General features: G+C 33.4%; 1 protein-coding gene across 1 annotated transcript; it reads left to right on the top strand.

Annotated features, from left to right (window-relative positions):
* Positions 1–1,457: 1,457 nt before the first annotated feature.
* Positions 1,458–5,218, top strand: Smp_197540 (putative poly(p)/ATP NAD kinase; the record flags this gene model as incomplete). Its single annotated transcript, XM_018799348.1, has 2 exons — positions 1,458–2,885; positions 4,436–5,218. 2 exons carry the CDS (start codon positions 1,458–1,460, stop codon positions 5,216–5,218), a joined length of 2,211 nt encoding a protein of 736 aa, XP_018651146.1.
* Positions 5,219–20,832: the final 15,614 nt, after the last annotated feature.

The following is a 20,832-nucleotide window of genomic DNA, read 5'->3' as shown; positions in this document are numbered from 1 at the left end:
TAGTAGGTAATGAAATGGTTGAGTTCGTTAAACATTGCACTTATCTTGGATGTCTCATCAGCCCTAGTAGGTTGATGTGTAATGAAATTTTGGTTTTTTCCCAAATTGTATGAATTATGGAGTAGGTGGTTTGTTCATCTGTTGATTAATGTGCAACTAACACTGTATGATAGTAAGTTTTGTTTTATTTTATGGATAAGAAATTGGGTATATGAAAGTAAAAGGCATGCTTAGGCTGTAAGTTTCTAATCATAGATATCTTCTGCACATTTCTCGCTTATGTTGGAACCACCGATTTAACAATATAAGATTTAGATGCATGGTACTAGGCAATCCTGCTAAATCAAATAATAAGGCTGTAAATCCTCATCGACTGATATAGTAGGGACATGTGCTAAGTGAGAACGACTATTCAGTAGTTAAGGTATTCAAGTTTTAGCCACTAAGTCACAGATTAGAACCCCACTCCTTCAGTTTGAAAAATAAAATAGTATCGTTAGCCCTCTCACTTAGATTATCGTCCCAGTACAAAGACACAACTCTGTACTTCTCATTTAAATTGAGTTTGCGTATGCCCAGTCACTCACACCTTAGCATGAAATGTTAGCTAGTATAAAAGTAGGTTGATAGAGAAGTAGGAGCGGGATAATCCATGTGTATCATCAGTTTATAGAGTTATCGACTACTGAACCAAGGCCTTTTGGTCGGTCCAGACTACCTCATTAGGGCCCTCTTGGTTATCTCAACTATTAGTTGGAGACGTTGGGTGACTTGACTCGAATGCGTAAACGCACTCATACCGTATCTTCTAGAGCAAATCTCAGTATTTCTTCATACACAAAACTCTTCACTTTGTCTTCTCAAACCCTATTCTGTATTCAGTCTCTTCCACTGTCATTGGTTCTACAATTATTTTGGCTGGGTTTGTATTCGTTATATTGATTCTATATCGTCGTGCTCAGATGGTATGGCGACTTGGGTTAACGCGTAATTGTGTTAGGCTCTGTGTCGATTATGACTAACTGGTTTCCAAAATAACTATCGTGTGTTTATATTGTTAGTGTTTAGAAGGAAAAATAGCTTTCATTGAAATGATGTTCACTTTTAGAAAAAATGTATTACAACTATGACAAAAACTATTCAAATGTACAAGGAAATTTCAAGACATCTAAGATTCAAGCAAGTTAAAGAGAAACATATTTGTATGTTGTGTAGTCCAAAGTAAAAACATACATAGGCAAACTAAAACAACAATGTTCTACTTTAGTTTCCTTTTGAAACCCGAAAAATACATTCCGTGTTTAGATCACTTGAATTCACTTAACAAACCAGAGCAATTAAATGTGAAAGATGATTAGATGTCCGATCGATATTTAGTATAATATATTGATGATATCTACTTTGTCTCTCATTTATTACATGTTCAAATTTCTTCTTTTTTAGTTATTAATGATTACATGGACCAGACAGATGAATTGGTATTGATCAGTCATGAAGCAAAAGAATTTTATGATGAAATTCGTGGACTAGTTGTTGTGTTTTTGCTATTCACCATCCTTTTCTTTATTGCTCATATCACATTGCAGTATTTTCTAACTAGAACGGAATGTGAATTAAAGCCATATCGGGGTGAACGTTTAGCTCACCAACTAGTCTTGGGCATATGTACATTTACATTGACGATAGGCCTGACTTCATACAGTTTATTGCCGTTCACCATTATCACCAATGAGATTCTATTTATTTTTCCTAAATCCTATTATGTACAATGGTTAAATGGGGAGTTAATACAAGATTTGATACTGCTTATTAATATCGGGTGTAAAATATCCTATTTAAGTATACCATTTTCTTATTTTCTGTTAAATTCTCAAGGATTTCTTTATAAACCACATTCCTTAACACCACGCTTGATTTATTCTTTCACGATGGTTTTATTCTTTTACATTTTGTGTTTTGGTACGTCATGGTCGCTAACCAGCTTTGTATCGGCATTGAATTATTATTTTTTATCAGATGTGTTACCTGCTAGTGATAACAACTCATTTCGTACATCCCATCATCAGACTTATTTTTCTGTCAGTCCTACTCATCACCTTGACTATTATGAAAATCATCCAGTTTCACTTCTCCTGGATTACGTAAAATCTGTTGGATGGATTAGATTTCTTCAGAACGTTTTCATCCAGGTGATATTTATGTCAGCTTTAGAATTGATTCAAATGACAGCCTCTTTATTAGGACTGTTATTATTATTTATTTGTACTCCAGTGGGTCTACTGTCCATTGTCTTAAACCTAATCACAATTAGTATACATTCTTTACCGAATTTAACACCAAAACAAACATTGCATAATCGTATTGAACAATTGAATTTTGAAGCGTTGACCGTCATGGATGACATTAATTGTGTCCAACTTCTGTGTACTACTAACAATATGATGGATGACGAAAATAATTTTTTGGTTCACAAATCAATTTGTTTTCGGAATTATACTGATGTCAAGTCAAAAGAAGAGCTGTTACTTAAGTATACAAATAAGTTGGATTTGTTGAACTTAGAAGTATTACAGATTAGACAACGTATAAACGCACGTACGTTTTTGGGATTTGTACACGAATCTACACACTTGCTTTTTTATTTCTTCTGTTTAATCTTGCTTTTTGTTCTGTTTCGCTTATTGGAATCGTTTGTATTTTTCAATATCATTGATCTCTTATGGAGTATGGTTTTTGGCAATTATGATAGTAAAGACAGCAGTAGTTATTTGGTGACACCAGAAAGCAAATATTATTCATCGCTGCCGGGTAATTCTGCAGATTACAATTTTACACTTGGCTTAAAACCTGTTTCGTCACTTGGACATATTGGGGCTGCTTTCCAGGTAATTTTTCCATCATTTACACATGCTCTTGTGTATGTAAATAAGTGGGATATGACTGGTTTCAAACATTTTCAGCGTATCTGCTCATCTGTAATCATATGGTATTTTAAATGGCAATTTCACTAACTCTACTCCCATTACACTTAATACATAATAGTTGGAATGTCCTATTCTGTTAAGTTTACGAAGCTTTTCAATATATTGGTGTTTAAATGGTATTGGCAGGGTATCATAGACGCAAGCTTCTCACATACCACCAATCTTCATCAAATTGTGGTTATAATACTAAAGAACTTGTACCTGTTCCGATATTTAGGTTCACTATATTCAGTGCTCCATTAGTTTCTGACGGGTCTAGAGACGTTATCAGATATGGCTCAGAATAGAAGCCAGTGGCGATCCTTCTGTAACCTTCTTCTAATTTCTACATAAAGAGTGGTTCTAACTTTCTTAACTGAAAGAGTCTTCTGGTTGTACATTTCAGTCCGCCTCATCTTTTCATCCCTTCTCTTCCTACTTTCATTATTTTGTGTGGCGCATATGTATCTGGTGCCCTTTTGTACCAATATATATGTGTTTAAATAAATAAAAATTCTGACGGGTAGTTATTCTAGAGATAAATAGCTGTGCGTGTACATGCTTCCTAATGACGTTCTGGAACCCTATTTTGGAGTATGAATTGTACAAGATCCTGAATTCAAGGATTAGAGATACTGGTAGGTATGAATTACCGTCTTCCCGTCATTTTTATTACTTGATTAGTAAGTCAGTTAAGATACGGGCTTCTACGGATATCTAGACGACAAGTGATTTTATGTATTAATGATAAACTTCAAACCGACTATCAATAATTATGCTCATTTCGCTCCATAAGCATCGGTGTTCACCGTTTTGCTAAATAACTATACCACAGTACTGATGGATTTGGTTTAAACTTGGTAAACACATTTAATATATGAAAGCGTATTTAGGTTTTTACTCCTTCTACCACTGGTACACGTCATGTGGCTCATTCGTTCAAGCTGAAGTTTAAGATCTTACTGGCTTTGTTCCACCTATTAGGTGTATGAAAACGAGTTTTCTGACTTGCGCTCCCATAATAGTCGCGACGAAATTCCTGTCAGATAAAGTATATTCAATCAAAGAGTAGGAATTTATCTGTTTTCTCGTGTTTGCGCCTATCATTAATAAACGAAAAACTCATAGCACCAAGAACATTGATCAACAATTCTAGTTATTTCCCTGGAACATTTGCATTCACAACGGACATCATACTGAATTGTCTTTTTTCACATTTAGTACTTGTTTTTTATGGTGTCTCAAAATTTCTTTAATAAATGCAACTAGTAAACAAACAAGGAATTTTACTTACTGACCAAAATATTTATTAGTTTCGGGTATAATAGGTGCTTTCTTCAATGTTACTTTGCTAAAATTGGGTAATTATTATGGAATTTATATTTTCAAACCTATTCTTAAACATAATAAATAATTTTCAAGTTTACAACATTCTGTTTATCGCGTTCCCGACTGATTGATTTTTTTTCTAGGTCTGCCTGGTGCTGTTTCTTGTTGTACTAAGTTTGTGGGGTTTTTACTCACTTCCATGTGCTCGTTTTCTTCGACCGAGATATCGCGCAACGAGTTTGGATATTATGTTGGCGAACATTTTGTTATTCCTAATGTTAAGTGCCGCACTTCCTCTGCAAACCAATCTGCTAGGATTAACCACACTCACTTTACCTAGTCCACTTAAAACAGAAGCTATCTTGTTACCCACATATGCAGAATGTTCAAGTCTTGTCTGCGAATCTTCACAATACCGATTTATTTGTGATGAAAATACATCCAACTGTCCGAGTACAAAAACGAGCAAGAAATCTAGCAGTTGGTGGACAAAGCTGATCAGTGGCAAATACTTCGATTCATTCAACTGGCTTACCTTTATCCGTACAATTAATCCATTTAGTTCTCCATCTCCGAATAATCTAGATGAATCAACGGTACCTCGCCCGATCCAAGCTAAGAAACAGTCGGTCTTCCGTCAGTTTATTTCTCGTGCTTTTGGCTATTCATCTGTATCGCCTAGCTATGGGCTAGGTTTAGTCATACTAACGTATAATATTTGCTTCCTGGTCTCTTCAATGTGGATTGCTGGCCGACGACTAAGAGATGCTACGTTGTCAATCAGTTTAGATGTGGTAACGACGATTCGGTGTTTACATCAGCTGGACATCACATCTAAACCTAGATCACACTTAGAACATACGGAATGGCTAAATGAACTACCTTGTACCAACGGTTCAGAAGAACTTGATCGACGTATTTACTAGTCATAGTCAGTTCTATCCTGCTGACAATTCGATTATTATGTGTGTTTACACAACTAGTGGAAATGTTTGTAGTATATTCGTAGATTTGTTTTACTGCATTTTCCTTTTTTTCGCTTATTAAAGAACTAGTCGATATATATATATATATATATAACCTTCCAAGTCGATTAAATTTTATTACTTGTTACTTCAAGTGATCTCTTCGCTCGAGTATATTCTACTTTATGTCTATTTTTCGTTCAATACTTTGACAGTAATCGGTTGCAATTTCATTCCTCTTTTGAATAACCATTCGATTTTCTTTATTATTTTTCGGTTTTTGGTTTTTCTCAATTTCGGTAATCTATTGTACAAACGATCGTTAACTCAATTCTATGTTTAAAATTTTATTTTGTACATAAGTAAATTGTAAATGAAATAATCTTCCATTTGCAATTGCTATAATTATTATTGCCTGTAAAGTGGGTTACTCTGATAAATGAATGATATATATATATATATATATATTGTTTTTGGTCTTCTTACGTGGAAGAGAAAGTAAGCAGAGGTTATACATATCCCAATGGTGGCGATGATCAATAATAGTATTTTGTTGGAGATATAGGAAAAGTACTATTGGTTAACTTCTCGACTGCTATTCTACACATTTCGAAAGCTACTTAACTTTACGTTAAGACACGTCATAATATCATAAACAAGTCCATGTTTTTTACATTTTTGAAAATAATTTAGTTCCAAAAGTATTCTTTCTCATCTTCTGTTAGCGGGACATAGATTGGTTTAAAGCAGGTGTCATACACGATTGCGTTGGTGCACACTGATTGGCTAGTTCTTATCCAATCAGAGCTAGTCGATACTTAGAGAAGACTCTAGAATCTTCTCGTGTAAAAACTATAAACATAGTAACGTATTGCTTATTGCGCTTCTCACTTCCATCTACCCTTGTTATTCGGAATATAACACCTTTCCTGTCCAACCGTATTCTGATTCGGGGACTTGTCGAGTGAATTGGTGTCCAGGAATACTAAGCAACATGAATAGATTGGTCATAAATAAGAGAAATTATAACATCTCCAAAGCTAACCTGGCTAGAAATCTAGTTTATTTGAAATCCTCACTAATACTGCATAAGAATTCATGGCATGAGAATGATTAATAATTTTTTATATGGGCGTTTTGGTTGTTGAAATAGTGGTCGGGTAATGACACGAGATGAAGTGTTATAGTTTCAAAGCTGTATTTCCTGATAGTTTCAAACTGAATGTTGTTTTAAAGGAACTGAACAGTCAACGGAATAATTATTATGTATGGTAAGGGATACTGAACCACAATAATATGCGGATGTAATAAAGTACCCACTGAGTTTAGGGATTCGGATATCGACACATTTTCTGTTTATGAAGACTGGCATTATAGTTATAAGTCAATGCAAATATATCCTGAGTTGGACTTTTTGAAATCAATGAAGGCTAACGGAGTCGATAGTGGAATCCATTCTCAATCGTATTACTAAGTGTTGGTTGAACCAAGTCAAAGATCATGCTGAAGAATTGGATCCAAATTTGTTTTTTTCTGAATAATCATTGCAAGACGATGTTATTAGTTCCATAGCGTGTGGGGTCTGCAGTATCTATCCAATTATTGTAGACCCCAACTTAGTTTATAGTAGCTTACGAGCCGATTTTAGCTTTATGTATTTCGTGATCCTCAGTACTGATTCATCTATTTGGACAGTCAGCTTCCAAATAACTGTATTATTCCTGAGAGAACAGATTTTATCAGAAGCCGCGATGGTTGTATTTAATGAGAGCTAGATGTGAGTACATAATCTGCGATCTGTCAAGCTTCAAAGCCTTAAATATATGCACTCGGAAAATCATGTTTTCTTACGTCTCAGAAAAGTTTGGTTACCCCAGGAACATGGCTGTTAACATTAAAATACCACATCAATATGTCGCTCTGGTAAACTTCAACCCTAATATAGCAGGAACAATTTAATCCGTAGTTTAAAGGTGTATCTTCTAAATCCTAATCATGGTCAGGACTAATTTGTTGTATCAATATGTAGGTAATGGCAAACTTTACCACTAGATATTTATTAGTTGAGAAAAAAAAGATCATAATCAGTTTACTTCGATCATAAGATAAGTACTGATGAAACAATGACGGTTAATAAAGTGGTTACCATTATCGAAATCCCTGGGCTCATTGAAGTATGTAATCTTGTATGAAAAGAATTCATTTTATAGAATTTTCGAAGGATTGACAGTTCTCACTACTTTAGTTGATATTATCTAAACATCAAGTGACAAAAATCTTAGCACTACACAAATTTGACTTCATAATCAAAATGATTAATTAGCATTTGATAGCTTAATTCAAATGGTCGTTAGAAAAACAATCACGTAGTTTATTAGCTCCATATCAACATGATCGACAGAATCCAATCGGTATTAAGAGAGACTTGACATAGGTTGCATTGGTCGCTATTCAATGATCAATCAATTGTAAAAACAATCATGTAATTCAAGTAACTAATTGCTTGTTTTAAGGATTTACAGTATTAAAAACAGTTACGTCAATGTATCATGTATTCGTTTATCAAAAGTAGTTAGAGAAAACCAAATAAAAAATCTAAATACTACTACTTAATTAGATCGACTTGCTCTTCTGGTCAATTAATAGATTCACCATATGGACACTGAAACCTATTGTATATGGATGGAAACATGAGTCATAAATAAACAAAGATGGATAGTGGCTAGCAGTGGAATCCATGACGCGCTTTCGTCGTGTTTGGGACTCGTCAGCTGGTTGTGCCTGTATCTCAGAGTCAGTGTTCACTCTGGGACTCGAACCCAGTACCGTTTGCTTCAAATGCCATTGCGTTATCCACTTAGGACGACACGCGCTTCCTGGATTTTACTTCTAGCCACTATCCATGTTTGCTTATAAAGCTTGTGACTTCAGGTAATATCGAGGCAGTCCGCACATATGCCAACAAGAGACTGATCAACTGCAATCCTAAATAACAATGGGAAGACAAAAGTAAACAACACCAAGTGAATATAAGTCATAAATATTTTTCATGGTTGAAATCATAAGTCAATTGAAGCTAGACCACCATGGAAAACCTGGAAGCATTGGACGGCCGTTTCGTCCTATTATGGGACTCCTCAGTAGTGCGCATCCACGATCCCGCCTCACGAGATTCGAATTCAGGACCTACCAGTCTCGCGCAGCTAACTGATAGACTAGCTTCAATTGACTCATGATTTCAACTATGAAAAATACTGAAATCTCCACAAAACCCCTTCTGATCATAAATATTTATCCATAAAATTTGGTAATCACACCTATTTTTATAACATTTGACGATAACTTACGAGGAAAGAAACAGATTCCTCAAATCGGTCACCTCTAAATTATCAATCTCATAATGGGATTAGATCAAGTCATTAAAAAAATAACAAAATCATTTGAACATCTTTGTACTGAGCTATTAGTATTCTGCATCATATTAAACTCTAGTATAATGCGATGTTTTTGTTATAGTTGTGAAGCAGTAAATAGACCACATTGAATTAAGTTATCAACACAAGAGCATGTCAGATGCTTTCAGTTTCACTGAAGGAGTTTTTGCACATCAGGATTATCTTCACTGTAAATAATTAAAAAGTTATGATACATACAAAGTGGTTTGTCAGTTTTTCGAAAATTTACAAGCACAACCATTTGACACTACCATAACAAATAGTTTAAATAAGCTCTGGTACGAAAAAGATACATTACTAGTTTATCGATTATTCATGTATATACGAGCATATACATAGGGAAGGGCAAGTATGAGTGACTAAATGGTTACAAAAACAAATGAACTTCATGGTAAAGTAATAACATAAGATAAACAAATAACTTCCTCCATTTCGAAAAGATTTTCCCGAACACTTTTTATTCTATATGGTGTTAGAGGCCATTAATAATTTGTTATAGATTCTGGTTTCACACACCTTAAGGCTAAGTTCTACTTAAACCAACCATATATCTTTAGGTCAATCAGTCAGCTACAAGTTAGGACTATCCAAATTGCCAAACCTCATTAGCACAACATGATGAACACCAAATTCATACAAGTAGTTACTTCAGTGGTAGTAATATATAAAAATGATTGCATATAAGGGTATGGTTCAGCGAGAAATGATTAGTTCGTATAATAAAAGGTGTAGAGTGATTTTAATCTCATGGTTTAAGGGAAGATAACGTGCTTATACATCTACGCCATTATTATTGATCCTAAGCCATATCCTTCAGAGTCTCCAACCATTGGTTACGTTAGTCGCGTGGACCCCAACCAAGTAGTCTGCATCTACCAACGTGGCTCAGACCAGAAGTTAGTGACTTCAAGCACTGATGCCACGTTTTGGTTTGGCCGCCCCTCTCTTTCAACCATCCCCAATACTAGTCACTACTGCGCGTCGTGGTAATCGGTGTTCAGACATACGTAACACGTGGCCCAACCATCTCAGTCAATGTAGATTCACAACCTCGTCAGCTGATTTACCATCATTCCCAAATACACTGCGTCTAACTTCACTACATCACTAAGGCAGCTAGTTTCCCCGTGCCTATATGTAGCTTCTGATATACTTTATTGATAAATGCTAACAGATACAGAAAAGGAATTTACACTTATAGTATCGATTGTTGTGTTAAGCCCATATGCCTTATTCTAACTTCTGAGCAGGTCAATTCACCTATCCATCATGAGTCATGTTTTCACCTTGTTAATTATTCACTCATTAACCCTGACCATTTTTATATGAACGTGGGTGTGTGTACACTCTTATCCTACTTATCACATGTCTGTCATTTATTCTTGTCTGACTATAAATATTGATTAACGCTTGATTAAAGGGAGTTGGCTTACCTGCCATCTTCAATGCGTGTCATTTTTGTTTCGCTTGCTGATATTTACTCATGTGGTTGTAACTTTCTGGCCTGCATCATTTGTCAATAAAACTGTAGCTGCCGCTTCTCTTTGCCTTCTGATTTTATGCACGGTTAAGAATTGTATTATAACGGTAATCAAGGTGAATGATTAACGAAGCATGGCACCACACACTTACCATCGATACTCTATGTCCCATTATATTTAATGTCTTACCTTAGTTAAATCATTTGACATGTGGGTTACATTACGTTCATTGGTTGGTAAAGTTAGCAAACATGCTAATTAACCTAAACCTTGTTTAGTTCCCCGATTCACCAATAAAAGTTAACACAACTCCTATATCTTGTAAGTTGTTAGTAACTACTTTGGTAGTTGATTGACTTATAAGCGATCAACATCCTAGCTGATACAAAAGAAGGTTTGCTATTTCCGATTAATATTCAGACTACAATGAAATCTTAACAGTTCCTTCGAATAAAATGTTATTTTATTAAATCAATTATTGCACATCATTCTAATACCTTTTCCGACAATTTTAGATAAGGTACAAATTTTGAAAAAGTACCGACGTATTCTTGTTAAATAATAATACTTCACAAGTCAGACGTTATCTTTTGATATTCCTACTTCTCAGTGAGACAATCATGAGAATTGATCCAATTCTGTAGAATGGAGTTGTAAACAAAAATACAAATCCAAAATGATTTCACTAAACTTACAAAACTTTTCCCCAAATCAGTACAAATTTATTTACTTATAAGTATCAAGTAAAAACAGTCAAGTAATAGTTTCTCAGCTTTTTTTTAGCGTGTTGTCAAGTGATAGGATTACTATTGATTGAAAATAGAATGAATTTTTATTATTTAAGCATCATTACAGTATAATGTATGGTTGTATTTTATTAAGGAGATATTTTCACATAGGTTACAGCTGATATAATTTAAAAAGTTTAGAACTCAAAATAGTAATAATAAATATTAATTAGGAATAATATATTTGTAAAATCTCAGCGAATGAATTTGTAGTAAATCCAACGTTTCGCCTGGCAATCTGGTCCAAGTTTTTTCAACGAGTTATAATCAAACATCAAAATTATCGAATATAAATAAGTGTATGGTTCTTCGTTTCATTGTACATTGAATAGGACATTGGCGCTCAAATACCGTGGAATTATTCGCTCTAATTTAGACGAAAGTTCTTATATAAGTAATAATAAATAGTTATGAAATGATATATTATTATCATTTACAATTCTTATTAGTAATATCTCTTCAAGTAATCATTCATGAACATTTTCCAAGTATTTCAAATGTAAAACACTTGAAGTTTTTAATGCAAATCTTATTTATTTCTGGTGCCTGATTTCAAATCAAAGGATAATAATTTAGAATAATGATTTATACGAAGCTTATTTAGCATCCATGAAGTAATATTTTTCTGTTATAATTCAAAATTACATTTGTATTTGTTTAATAAACTTTCTTTAGAATATCTATATCATAAATGAAACGTTGAAATATATACTTGATCAATTATGTTATCATGCCCCCAAATGCCCTGGTACGGCCGAGAGTGGGGAGAGTCCGCTCTCCCTCTCCAAATGCTCTCACATGGCCACGCGTATATAGCCTATGCCAGGGAAGTCCTACTCACTGCCTTCTCGTGGCGGGGGTGTTTACGAAATTGATAGGACGAAGAGCGAATGTCCGGCACTTTACCCGGTTTGGTGGACACGAAAAGTTCACCTAGGGGAGTTGGAAAACCCTGATTCCAAACCATTGGTGCACATAGGCCCCAGTATCCTGAAGGAACAAATGGCGTATGCATCAATCGTTGGTCATCGGCTACCATGGGACTGCATCTTCTTACGATGCTCTACTGCCTTGTGGATTAGACCTTTAGGCTGAAGGATCCGGGTGTGGCCCCCTAAGAAAACCATCTGCTTCGGTTCGGGCACCTGAGCAGTATCACAGCCCTCACACAAATCAAATAAGATTTGTGTGGCGTATATGTATCTGGTGCCCCTTTGTTCCAATATTTATGTATTTAAATAAATAATAAATAACCATGTTTTTATTAAAATTCAATTAGTTCTAAAAATGTATATTGAATTTTGTTATAAAACATGAATTTTTATTGTATTAAAAATTCCATCCATATAAGATTGTTAAGGGAATTTCCAAAATATTTCATTATTGTATTGAGTTGATTTCAAGGAAAAATGTTCAATTTTCTTCATTAATAAATAAGCCTATAACTTGTAGAAAATCTACAATCGATAATTCTAAATTGATTTGACAATAAATAACAAATTAGGTTACGTACTAATCAAGAGGTAAGGAAGAAAACAATTTATGGGTCAGATAGTCCAGTTGACAGATATGAATTATCAGAAGGGGTTTTGTGGAGATTTGGTATTTTCATAGACATTAACACTGTTGGATGCTGGCTCCGTGGTCTATCACATAATTGCTCTGGCGCGAGACTGGTAGGTCCTGGGTTCGAATCTCGCGAGTACGGGATCGTGGACGCGCACTTCTGAGGAGTCCCGTAATAGGACGAAACGGCCGTCCAGTGCTTCCAGGTTTTCCATGGTGGTCTAGCTTCAATTGACTCACGCTTTCAGATATGAATTGTCGAATCAATTTATAATGCAATCTTTCCTAGCCTCCTATAGACATATATTTTTCATATAACTATATATACGAATGTATAGCTTAATTAAAAATTTATTCATTTTGAGTTAGTCGAAGTTCTCTTTCTCATCAGCCATCTTATGCATCATACATTACAAATTCATAATGTTTTATTTATTGACGAAGAAGAAGGAGAATGTTAAATTCTTTAAAATTATTATTGTTATAATGAAAATGGATATAATACAAGCGTTATGGTAATGATATTTGAATGAACAAAATGAAAAATGAACTTACGTAATATTATGCCCAATAAATGTTTAAATATTTCAAATGTTATTATTTTTTCGTTCACTACCTAACGAGATTCTAGGTGTCTATTTCTGAGGAATCTAAAAACTAGGTAGAGGAAATTATTCAGTGCGCTTTAGATTACAAATGTTTAATAGGCGAAGTCAGTTCTTGGTAAAATAAAAACTATCTCAAAATTGAAATAATCACTTTCAACTTGAGAAATCAAAACATTACTTGGATTGAGAAAACGTATCGACCTTTGGGGTTTATAAAATAAACCGTAATTCTGTAATATAGTACAATACATTGTATTATTGTAAAAATATCATGACTGGTATCGTGTGAACTTTGTAACTCACAATCTTCAAAAAGATAACTCTTCATCCAAATCCATTTTATACTCTAATTCTCATTCCCTAGTATACTTTTAGGAGAATTGTTAGTGAAATTGATCTAACAAATACAACCCATAGTTATCACTTCATGAATTATAGGCTCTGTGGTATTAGTTATGATGACCTTTACAAATTAATCAGCTAAATCCTTCCAGGAAACATTGTATATATTTCCTGAGAGCTATATAACTTTGGTAAAATGGAAGAGCAATGATGATTTATATTACGATATATGTATTAAGACTGAATCCTAATTTCGAATCACTCATATACCGTTTAATTAATTGTTAGATTAATCACATGTATAAATCATCAGAAATATTACTGTTCATGTATACTTTCAAGATTTTCATCTTAAACTCTATGAAAAAGGAATAATTATACAAACAATTCCAAAAACTGATCTGGTTAATAAAAGGTTTTCAATTATTAAATAGTTGTGTACTACCAAGGATACAGAATATTATTTCAATGACAAGCCGAACAAAATCAGTCTTTGCCAAAGTACATATTTCTTCTTAATTTTTATCATATTTTACATAATTCCAGGATTATTCAAATTACAGTTATGCCAGCTACATACACACATGAATAAATTAATTATTTATAATATTAATTCTATCAAATTAAGTTGATTTTGAAATCAAATTCTTAAAGTATTTTGTCAATTCGTGTATGTGTGTGTGTGTGTGCGAGTGTGGTACTGTTCAAATCACCGTAAATACTTGACATGTACATTTGTTTGAAAAGATATCGTATGATAATTCTTAATATAACAAGTAATTTCAAAAACTTACTTTCTGAATCCCTTGACTTTATGTAAAATCTATTCAATAAAAAAATTTACCTAGAGATCATGAATAAATTATGAACATAAATCCCGATCTGAGTAGACCTACGAACTAAAAATGATTTATTTGTATAGTTTGTATGATGTACATTACACGATCCTTGGACAATAAGTTTTGATTGTTAAAATGTATAATGTCGACATACTTAACTTGTAAACTACTTACCATGAGTTGATTATCTTTTGATTGTGGCTAAGAGTGGAACTTACTTCATACCTTAGATGAGTCAACTAGATGTATAGAAAAACTCCTGTTTTCATGTCCACAATAAAATGTGATCAATGAACCCACTGCTTCAAAACCAAACGCTTTATCCACCAGGTCACTGAATTATGACAACTAAAATACCTGTTCAATGGTTATATAATTCATTAAAATTTATTAGGTTTTATATTTTCCGGTTGCTCATATTAAGGAATACCATTCATTATAAAAACCGTGTTGTGACTATTAGCCCGGTTATATGTCACGTGATTCACTCGCAAATCGGAATACGACTTATGCCGTCTTAGCACTGTGCCAAACAAATGACGTATTGACTGGTATGAGCGGCCTAGCGTCCTTATTGGTCCTTTTCCCTGCCTACCCCTGCCTGTTGAGTCCAGAACACCAATATTAGCTTCGACTATACGAATCATTTATTTCAAACATACCTGGGTTATGTGCAAGACAACCAGACCACATCATATCATAAAACAGAAAATAACATTTGTACAAGATCAGATCAAAAAGTGGCTGTGATTGTGGGAGACTGTAATTTATAAACTGGGCCTTACTTAAGAATAGTAAATTAAGTAATAATAGTCTATAGGTCAATAAGAGGAATATAAATATACATAATCTAATTACTCAATATTTATACAATAGCAACATATATATATATATATATAATAGTAATCATTTAATATTTCTCAGACGTTACCCATTGTTTGATTTTCGCTAGAATATAACACTATGGTCGATTAATAATAAAATGATGATATATAGATGTGTTATCCTAATGGATAGGAATTTGAATTCCTGACGTTTCGTAACATATTGTAAAAGATTTCTTCAAAGCGATTAAATAACCAATCGAAACGACAAGAACTCACATTTATACTCATTTAGATATAATAAATATTTTATTAATTTACCATTAAATTTCTATCCTATGCTATGTTTATTTGAAGCCATCAACTTAAACTTTAGTATTGATAATTATTGTGACCGATCAATCATATCAATATCCAAAATAGAAATAATAAACTTACTTTTGGCTCAATATCATTATTTATAGCTGAAACAAGGTAATGGTAAGACTGGGAAAGTCGGATGGAAACATGGTGATTCAAGGACATATGATAACAAAGGTGCAAATGTGTGTGGGGTGTTATGATTATGTGAGTTATTAATATAGTTAATGTCACGTCCACAGAGTCACATCAGTTAGTCGGTTATTAATATACATAAGTTGTAAACATTGTAATTTTGATTTTAATAATGAAGCTTCCCACTCAGGTTGGGATTTCTTATATAAATAGTTACTTGGTCAAAGGTTAAGATTGTTCACCAAGTGAAAAATAAAAATGTAACCAATTAAATAACGTTTTAACGAGTGAACTGATGAATAAGTTTAGCGCTCTTTCACAAAATGAATGACATTTTCGAGCTATTAGTCCTACAAAAAATCTTGAGGATTTAAATAAGGATGAATATCGTAGCAGATTAACGTGAATTAATTTGTTTCGTGAGTTCTCATCAGTTGCTTACAATCTGAAACCATGGTATTGATCATCAAAAGAAAAACTATGCATATACTTCATATCAGAAGCGTATAGAATAAATTGAGTTAATATGTGGAAATAGAAATAATAATGAAGGTCAAAATACGGAATAATCAACAGCGTTCAAAAGTCCGCTTGTTTATAAGTTTAAATATGAATATTCTAGGACAGAATTTTTTGAAACCAAAGGTAGATTAAGTAGACTAGACTAGTTGAATAAAGCTCTGAAGTAGGAATTAAGATACTAGAAATGGTAAGTAAAGTTTATGGAAAGAAGTCTTACGCAATGACCTCACAAAAATAAGATCACCAGGTTAAAATAAGATTGACTATTGTTTCTTTTTGTATAAATAAATTGGGTCAAAATCTCCTAATCATAACAGCTTCAGCAAAGCTTAACAGTTTTAAATTCCTTTGTTTATTGATCATCTTGGGAGATTTAGAAACTCTTATCTCATTCCCATGGTCGAACAAATGACAAGCAATTACGTCACTGAAAACCTTTTCAACTTTTGTGGAATATGTTCCAAGTTGTGAACACAAACCCTTCTTTCTGTTCTTCCGAAGTATGTGCTTTTGCGCGTACATGTAAACTGTTAAACACAATTGGAGGGAAAATGAAGCGGGTATGGCTTCACATTTGATTGTCTCAATAAGGATTGAGTTTGGTATAGACATAACAATTTGGTCGCTGGATAAGTCCTTTTAGCACTACCTTTAGTCTCAACCCTATGATATTCCATCTCATTCTTTCTAGTTGTTCCATATTTACCTATGAATTCCTGATAATTCCTCCTCACTCCTATCCTCAGAATATAATCTGCGTACACAAATGAACAAGGTTCTAACCAAAGCTCTCCTGTAGCTCATTGGACAAAAGCTATGGAAGTTCAAGTATAGCCTAGTCAACATGTCCTTTCGATAAATATACTTTTCTAATGGCCATTTGAATTGCGACTAATACCAAGATCTAGAAAATAAAACATGATCTTATGATCACATTATATTGTAAATCCAATGTTAAGGTGAGCTCTATTGAAAAGCTACTAGTGCTGGTCGGCGTGTGATAAGTTAGCTCAGGGACACGGTCATAGAAATCAATATTCTGATTAGTGGTTTTGTCACGTGATATTAAACAGGGCCATAGGATAACAGTGGTGAATATGAGAGGAGAATATAGTTACTACTAGTATTTTATATTATTCATTACCATATTTTCTTAGTCTAAAATATTGTCAACCCAAACAAGGACATTCAAATGGTATCGAACACGTATTTGTTATAATCCAGGATCCCTGTTATGTCTGTCAATGTTATATCTATGGAATGTTGAACTGACTTGTGCTTAATACTGAAATCCAGAACCAGGCAATGCATCATGAAAACACAAAGACTAGTGATATAGATTTATTTGACCCAGGAAATAAATCGAATCGATACACAAATACAACCTTATATATATTAAACTTACATTTGATGATTTGTTAAGAGTTATCACACTTGGGGGAAATGCATAGAATCAATACATGCTACGAATTTTACAGTAAATTAATGCAAAAAATATTAAAAGAGTTAACATATAAAATTAAAAAAATATTAAACTAAGTAATCATCATATTGGAAGTAATACTAAATAAAAATCACAATGAGTTCCAAACCTAATTTTACCTAACAATCCTGTCCTATCAACTATGATAATCACAACAAGGTGAAACTTTTTCTCAATAAACTTCATTTGTAATCGAGGTTTGAAAGTCATCAAATAAAATTGTAGCCATCGAAATTTCTGATAAAAATGTTTAATTTAACTTTCGAAATATCGTACTCAATCTTATGGTAACCTTGATGTATTTTGAGCAAGTTTATATGACCAGTCATACTACTTATACTAGAAATAGACTCACATAAGCTACAAATATTGTCAGTTGAGAAGTAAAAGGCAGACAGTCAGTGTCTATAAATTCATTTAGTATTGTTTGTTTGAATCTTCCCACCGATGTTTAGGACTGCAACTGGTCAGTCTCTAATTGGCATATGTGCATACTGTGCGTATTGCCTCGATACAGCCTAAATTCACAAGCATGGTAAGCAAAAATGGATAGTGGCTAGCAGTGGAATCAAGGACGCGCGTTTCGTCCTATTTGGGACTCGTCAGCTGGATGTACCTGCATCTCAGAGTTGATGTTCACTCTGGGACTCGAACACAGTACCCTCGCTTCAAACGCCATCGCGTTATCCACTCGGCCACTGAGTCCTGATAGCCACTTGCTTGTGCAATGGGGTGAAGTTTAAATTCATTTAGTATTGTTTGTTTGAATCTTCCCATCGATGTGTTTGGACTGCAACTGGTCATTGTCTGTATTATATTTATATAAATTATTTGATAAATCTTCAGCCAAATAAAGTAGAATTTAATGTGCATGTAATTTTCTATGTATTTAAATGTTTTATGGTGATTAGAGAATCCTACAGGTTTTACATCAATAGCAATTACACAACATGTAAATATAATAGTGGTATCCTGAATAACCCTAACCAAGAGAGTTTATGACATGACCAAGCATCTGATATTTCTTCTAGGTAAGTAAAATCATGTGAAATCCTACAATGAATAGTTCTTAAATAAAAGTACTTCATAATGGTCCAAGTTTATCTCATAGGGTGGATAATATTTATATGACATCCATATAATAGAACCTTACTTGTTTCTTTGTTATTCTGTTGTCGTGTTTGTTTGCTATGACGGAGGAAGGTTGTTTGATCAGTATCATGAATTGATATGATTAGTGTACTGAGTCTAACAGAAATATTCAGTGTTCACTAAGTACACCGTACCAACAATTATGAGAACGTTTTTCGTTCATTTAGTAAATGCGTGTTGTATCTTAGTGTATTTTCATTAAAGGATTACTTGACGAATTTTTTGTTTAGGAAAAAAGGGAGTGGACAGATTAACAAGGAAGTATTCTGTGTTTATTAAACTAGATGATAATAGACTGATCAGTTACTTCTGTCGTTGTATATGAGTCTGCCGGCTTATTTAAGATAAAACATATTTTTTAGTCAATTTCTTCCGAGATTTAATTCAAGTAACATTTAGTTATATCATTGCATATCAGATACAAGATTGTTACTGGTCTCTAAATAAGTTTTAGATTAACTTTCGTTTTTTAACACAATAAATTCTTATTTATTTGTCTTTAATTTTATCTGTAGTAAAAATGGAAGATAAATAGGAAGAGAACTGTTCAGTACTCCAAAGACTTTCATGAGTGAATATAGCTTAAAGATTTAAAACATATTTCCAGTAATGTCATCATATTTCTCGAGTTGTATGTTTCACCAGTTTCTTGGAAATATCAAACTGAGAATCAATAAATTTATGGATTAGTGAAACAGACTTCCATGACAATCTATACTTATGTGAGTAGAACTAGACCTGAGGTTCCTGTATCTGCTCATGTATAGGTCGGTATTAATCGACTGCTACAAGTCTATAACTGAGATGAATCAACTGTTCTCTGCCCCCTTATTTTCAGTGGTTATTCACTTGTCATCAGTTCATAGTAATAAAATATTTTTTCAAGTTACTGGCTATTGATAGTAAAACGTAAAACCTGAAGTAGAGAGTTATCTACCGATAATTATAAATTACGTAATACAAAATATAATGCATTACAATGACTTATTAATTTGTCCGTCGATCATGTTTCTAGCTAAAGTCTCAACAGTCTAGCATGAAAATAATTTTAAATTTATTAGTGATCAGCAGATAAATGAGGATGTTGTTTTTTAAAAAACTTCAGGTCCACCCTAAACATGAGCATTTGACTCTTATCGGTTTTTAGGTTTTAGCGGCTTGTCTTATGATATTATTGATATTCATAATCGGATTTGCTTAGTTTTTGTTAAATATTCTTCAACATCGAATGAAATATTACTCCTTATACAAAAAGTTGTTGACGTACGTTGGCGAACGAGAACACAGGTGGGAACAACCGATCATATTTTAGTACAAAATTACAGAATGAAATAGTCAAATCTGAGAACCATACGGTAAACACTCCATTTGCAAAATGTCAATCAATTGTCTCAGACTTGATTATTCCTTCGTTTTCATACCAATCATTCCCTTCTCTTAGATTTTCTCAACCTTCTGTCACCAAGCATTTGACTTTCGATTGGTGATACACACTACTTATACCTGTCAACATCGGTGGCACACCACAATTATATACACAAATATTTGTGAATATATTCATACCTGAAAAACAATTTAGTGACTATCTAAACTCATAACCGTAGTGAATAACATAGCAGCATTGGAAACGATAGATACTAGACTAAAACGTCAGTATGAATATAAACTCTGGGACTCCAGTATAACCATATGACTAGACCTTAGTTACGCTCCTAAATGAAATTTCTTTGTCTTATGATCATGTTTACTCTTTTGATATGTAATAATTCAATGAGATACTTAAGAGATGGAAATAAGATCATTTATTAGAATAACTTCGTATTGGGTGTGATCATTCTTTTATTGTTAAATCATTTTCATTTCCAAAATTCTTTAGGTAACTGTCTTTTGGTTAAAAGTCATCTCCATGATGGAATATAGGTTTTTATCCTGATAATTTTTTCATCACTTTGCTTTAAGGTTTAGTTTTAAAAATAATATAATGTCAGGAGTTAAACATGATTCTATGGTTGTGAATGAA

Source organism: Schistosoma mansoni, chromosome 3 (assembly GCF_000237925.1).
Source record: "Schistosoma mansoni strain Puerto Rico chromosome 3, complete genome".
Taxonomy (NCBI): domain Eukaryota; kingdom Metazoa; phylum Platyhelminthes; class Trematoda; order Strigeidida; family Schistosomatidae; genus Schistosoma; species Schistosoma mansoni.
This window is presented reverse-complemented; position numbering and strand designations above follow the sequence as displayed.